The 4,872-nt window shown below is 61.9% G+C and overlaps 1 protein-coding gene across 1 annotated transcript; it reads right to left on the bottom strand.

Moving 5' to 3' along the window:
• Positions 1 to 2,435: 2,435 nt before the first annotated feature.
• On the bottom strand, positions 2,436 to 4,666 carry LOC116233680 (retinol dehydrogenase 8). The gene is made up of 6 exons (XM_031600738.2): positions 4,570 to 4,666; positions 4,335 to 4,496; positions 3,713 to 3,892; positions 3,550 to 3,643; positions 3,302 to 3,485; positions 2,436 to 2,675 (listed from the first exon to the last, which is right to left on the bottom strand). The coding sequence occupies exons 1-6, from the start codon at positions 4,664 to 4,666 to the stop codon at positions 2,436 to 2,438; spliced, it is 957 nt and encodes a 318-aa protein (XP_031456598.2).
• Between the last annotated feature and the right edge of the window lie 206 nt (positions 4,667 to 4,872).

Raw genomic sequence — 4,872 nt, 5'->3', positions numbered from 1 at the left:
TACCATTTCTCTGCCGTGTCCGGGAGAACTGGAAAAAACATGACACTGAACCAGGCTGAGCAGAGTGTGGGCAGCTGGGGTCACTTTGCCTTGCATGTCCCACAGCCCTGGGGGTGTCCCTGCCTCGGCTCCTCCCTACAGAAGTGCTGCTTTGATGCATCAAAGCCCCCCCTGCCCACACCCAAAGGCCCTTAGAAGCCCCAGACATTCAGTTGGTGTTATGACAGAGAGATCCCTATCGCCCGCTGTGCTGTAGTGGTGATAGAGCAGAGGGGAACTCGTTTCCCCCATTGTGTTGAAACTCACTCTGTGGTGCATGAAACGTCCCCTCCGGCTGTGGGGCTGTGTCCAGGAGCTGAGCGGGGCCACAGCACCTCATGCTGTGGGTCTCTGCTCACCAGTGTCTGCCCGAGACCCACTGCTCTGTGCTGCCCCGCTGTGACCTGCCCAGCTCCCCCAAAGCCATGGGGAAATGGGGTTTGAGCCCAGCCCTGTGTTGTCTCCAGGGTGAAGCCACGTGCACAGTGCCACGGTGGGGGCAGTGGGTACACGTCCTGCCCCGTGCCCCCATTGCTGCCAGCAGGGTTATATCTGGCCCCACATTTGCATTGCGGCGAGCCGGCGCACCTGGGCCACCAGTGCAGCCCTCAGGGGAGCGAGGGCACCAGGGGATGGAGGGGCTGGCAATTGTCACACGTGGGGACAGGAAAGTCCCGGCAGGCGCTTGTTTATAGCAGAGCTGTTCCCCCTGGGGCACAGCCTGCACCCGGGGAGCTCAGGCAGGATGAGGAAGATGCTCCTTAGCTGTGACTTTGTCTCCCCAGTGGTGCACCCCACATCTCCCCATCTCCCCTTCCTGCTGCTTGCTTCCTCCTTCCTACACATCTGGAGGAGAAGCCAACAGATGCCCCCAGCTCCACAGCACGGGGCTGATCCACCCCCCTGCCCTGAGGAGCAGCCTCATTGCTGCTTCCGTCAGGCTGGGGGCATCGTGGGGGTCCTGCCCTCCCCCCGCCCCATTCCTCATGGTTGTGGCTCTGTGCTGGGGGCCCCCCCTTGCTGCTCCCTGGGGCTGGGTGCAGCCCCCCCGTCTCTGCCCCCTGGAGCGGAGAAAGTTAGTCAAATCTTCAGAAACCGCAGCGGGGGGGGGGGGCTGTGTCTGCATCGCAGGCTTTGATGTCACCCCTGCACGTCCCACAGGTGCTGCTCAGTTGCCATAGCCACGGGGGGGGGGGGGGACTGTTGTCCCCACGGCCGCTTTGTCATTAACTTGTGCAAGACAGGAGGGGAATCGTGCAAAAATATTTCCTTCTCTATCCTGTCCCCAATGCACCCAGAACCAATGGGGGTGGGGAGGCCATGTGTGTGTTGCACAGGCAAGGGCACGGTGTTGGTGCACAGAGCACAGTGTTGGTGCATGGAGTGCAGTGTTGGGAGCATGGTGTCAGTGCTGCAGCTGCCATCAACTTCTCATGCATGGGGTGGAGGTCCCAGAGCTGGGCTGGGGGGCTTCACAGTGGGCCCTGCAGCAGTGCTACCTGTGCATCCCTGCAGCAGGAAGTGCAGTGGGAGCCAGGAAGGTTTCTGAGAAGTGGTGCTGACCTGTGCCAGGCCTCCCTGCGGTTTCCCCCAGCTCTCACCTCCTGGCACAGACACGCCACATGCTCATGCACCAGTGCACAGCTCAGGAGGGGCAGCTCCACCTGCACCCCTGATGTGGGGTGCTGGGATCCCCTGGCACACCAAGCAGTCCCTGCTCCTGGCGCTTGGTTTGTGTCTGTCCTGCGCCCACTGCACCCACTGCACCCAGCACTCATCCTGCCCTGCACTCTCTGTTCAGACTTCACCATGCGATCCCCACCAACCCCTGCACCGTGCACCCACCCTGCATCCACGCTCACCCTGTGCACCCAGCTCCCATCTCTACACCAAAGCTCCTGCACCAGTGCTGCAGCTGATCCAGCAGTGCCCCGTGGCCCCTCTGTGCTGCCCTGGTGTTGTGGGGCTCCAAATGGAGCTGGGGGGACACGCATGACTGACCAACTCAATGTATTGCCAGCTGGACGCATTGCCGACCCGCTGCGCTCCTGCTAACCCGGTGCATTGCTAACCTGGTGCATTTCCAGCCTCACATCAGAGGCTTGGAGAAGGATGCTGGGGGGGCTGTGGCACTGTGTGCCCACGGATGGAGGAGCTGGGGGGGGGTGGGTGCAGCTGACAGCCCTTCCCAGCCCTGTCACGGCTGCTGCGCTCTCGGAGGAAGCCGCTGCTCTCTTTCACCCGGCGCTGTTAAAAATACCGCTCCCGATTTTAATACCGCTGCTATTTCGGGTGCTACTTCAGGCTGGGAGCAGGAAGTGAAACCACAGCTCCCGGCCCCGCTTGCCCCTCGCAGCCCCCTGGGCCACCCCTGGCCCAATCCAGGGTAAACGGGTCTATTTGAAGCCCAGCAGCCGAGCGCCCGCCTTCACCTTCTGGGCTTTCCAGCGCAGCAGGCGGATGGCGCGCAGCCCGAGCCGCAGCACGGCGCCGTATTTGAACACCAGTTTGTAGAAGGCCTCGGTCATGAGTGCACCGCTGGGGTCGGCGTGCTTCAGCGCTGCCATCGGTGTGTACGCTGCGTTGGTTTGGTGCCGGAAGGGCGGCCGGGCTGCCTCGATCACCCGCAGCGTGTGCTGCACATGAGGACGTCACGGTCGCCTTCCCATCCGCACCTCCAACCCCTCATCTCCATCCCATCACCTCCATCCCATCACCTCCATCCCCGTCCTCATTTCCGTACCGTTCACATTCTCATCCCCATTCTATTCCCACCCTCATCCGCATCATTTCCATCCTATCCCCATCACATTTCCACCAAGTTTCCACCACCATTCCATCCCCACCACATCCCCATTCCCATCCCACTCCCACCCACATCTCTACATCTTCATTTTCCCATCTTCATCCCCATAATTTACAGCCCTACCCTATCGCCATTCCATTCCCACCCAAATTTCCATCACCATCCCATCACTATCCCATACCCATTTCCTTCCCATCTCCACCTCCACCCTCATCCTATCCTCATCCCATTCCTACCCAAATTTCCATTCCAGTTCCCATTCCCATTCCAACCCCATCCCCATCCATCCTCACCACATCCCCATCCCCATCCCCATTCCCATCCCACTTTGGGGGATTTTGGGGAGCAGAAGGAAGGAGTCAACACGGGAGATACCAGCGCCCAATTGCTACTCCTCATCAGTGCTAATTGAGCTCTCCTGTATCCTCCCATCCCACCCTGCAGCTCCACCATCACCTCTGCGATGTCCTCAGGGCTCTGCCCCAGGCTGGCAAAAACATCCCTGGAGTTCCTCAGGTAGAGATCAGTGAAGATGGCAGCAGTCTCAGGGTCGGTCTGCGAGTAGTCGGCACGCTCAGCCTCCTCGTACACCTTGGCCTCGAACTCGGTGGTCACCGGCCCCGGCTCCACCAGGCTGATGCTGCAGGGAGGGATTCTGAGAATGATGGTGACTGAGCCCCCCCAACCCCCAGCCCCACACTCACGCCACATTGAAGCGCAGTGCCTGCACCACCAGGCTCTCACAGAAGCCCTCCACGGCGAATTTGGAGGCGGCGTATACGTCATTGAAGACGATGCCTGGGTGAGGAGCAGCGGTTGGGGGTGTGCAGGATGGGCCCCCCCCCCCAGCGCCCTGTCCCCCCATACCCTGCAGCCCCATCACGCTGCTGATGACCACGATGTGACCGCTGCGGCGACGCTTCATGTCTGGCAAAACCTCCTTCACCAGGCGCACCAGCCCGAAGAAGTTGGTGTCCATCAGCCCCTGCATGGCTGCCAGGCTCTGGCACTCCAGTGGCCCAATCATCCCCACGCCGGCATTGCTGACTGTGGGGTGCAGGGGGGGTAAGGGCAGGCTGGGGTCCTCTGCACCCACGGAATGGGGAGTCCCCAACATGAGACCTTGGCACAGAGGTGTGGCATGGATGGTTCCCAGGAAATGGGGGTCCTTGGTACAAAAGGACTGTGGTGTGCCTAATGTGGAGGGACCCCAGTGCATGGGGCACTGCTGGCCCAGGGGCTCCTTGTGCATAGGGTGGCCCTGACATGGAGGGTCCCCCGAGCCATATGGGAGGAGGGTCCTCAGCATGGGTTGTCCCCAGTGTGTGTAGTAAGTAACCCATGTGCAGAATGCTCCTGGTGCATGGGGTGACCCCAGCATGGCATGCCCCTGGTGCAGGATGTCCCCGCTATGGGGTGCCCCTGGTGCACGGAGCAGCCCAGGCTCCATGAGTGGGGTTCTGCAGGGCCACACAGAGATGTGGCTCACCCAGGACATCGACACGGCGCCCAGGGATGCTGTCGAGACAGGCGCGGATGGACGCCTCATCACACACATCCAACTGCTTCACCTCCAGCGTCCGGCCCAGCGCTGACCCCGCCGCCTCCACCAGTGCTCCGCTGCGGGACATGTTCCTCACCGTAGCGATGACTGAGGGGGGCACAGGAGGGATCAGCCCCCCATCCTCCCTATCCACACCAGTGGGACCCCCTGCTCTGCTCACCTCGGAAGCGGCGCTGCTTGTCCCGTGCCAGGCGCACCGCCAGCGCCAGCCCGATGCCGGATGAGCAGCCGGTGATCAGCACGGTGCGGGGAGCCATGGCCACAGCCTCACCACCCACCCCATGGCTTTAATAGCTGCTGGCCCCCAAATCCCAGCCCTAATCCCCCCCCTCCCCGCTAATCCTCCTCTGGGATTTGCGGGGCCGCGTGGCTGAGCTGCACGTGGTGCACAGAGGGGCCTTTGTGTGGCACCAGGGGGGCACTGCAGGGACGTGGTGGTGCGGGGGTGCTGCTGCCATGCAAT

This window comes from Phasianus colchicus, chromosome 26 (assembly GCF_987193195.1).
Source record: "Phasianus colchicus chromosome 26, bPhaCol1.hap1.1, whole genome shotgun sequence".
NCBI classification, from domain to species: Eukaryota; Metazoa; Chordata; class Aves; order Galliformes; family Phasianidae; genus Phasianus; species Phasianus colchicus.
Note: the sequence above shows the minus strand (reverse complement) of the source record. Positions and strands in the feature narration are given on the sequence as shown.

Excerpts from the sequence above, each read along its gene's own strand:
- LOC116233680 (XM_031600738.2), bottom strand. The coding sequence starts at position 4,666 with ATGGCTCCCCGCACCGTGCTGATCACCGGCTGCTCATCCGGCATCGGG. Across the intron at positions 3,893-4,334 it reads GCGCCGTGTCGATGTCCTGG|TCAGCAATGCCGGCGTGGGG; the intron begins GTGAGCCACATC and ends TGCACCCCACAG. Across the intron at positions 3,644-3,712 it reads CAGCGTGATGGGGCTGCAGG|GCATCGTCTTCAATGACGTA; the intron begins GTATGGGGGGAC and ends CTCCTCACCCAG.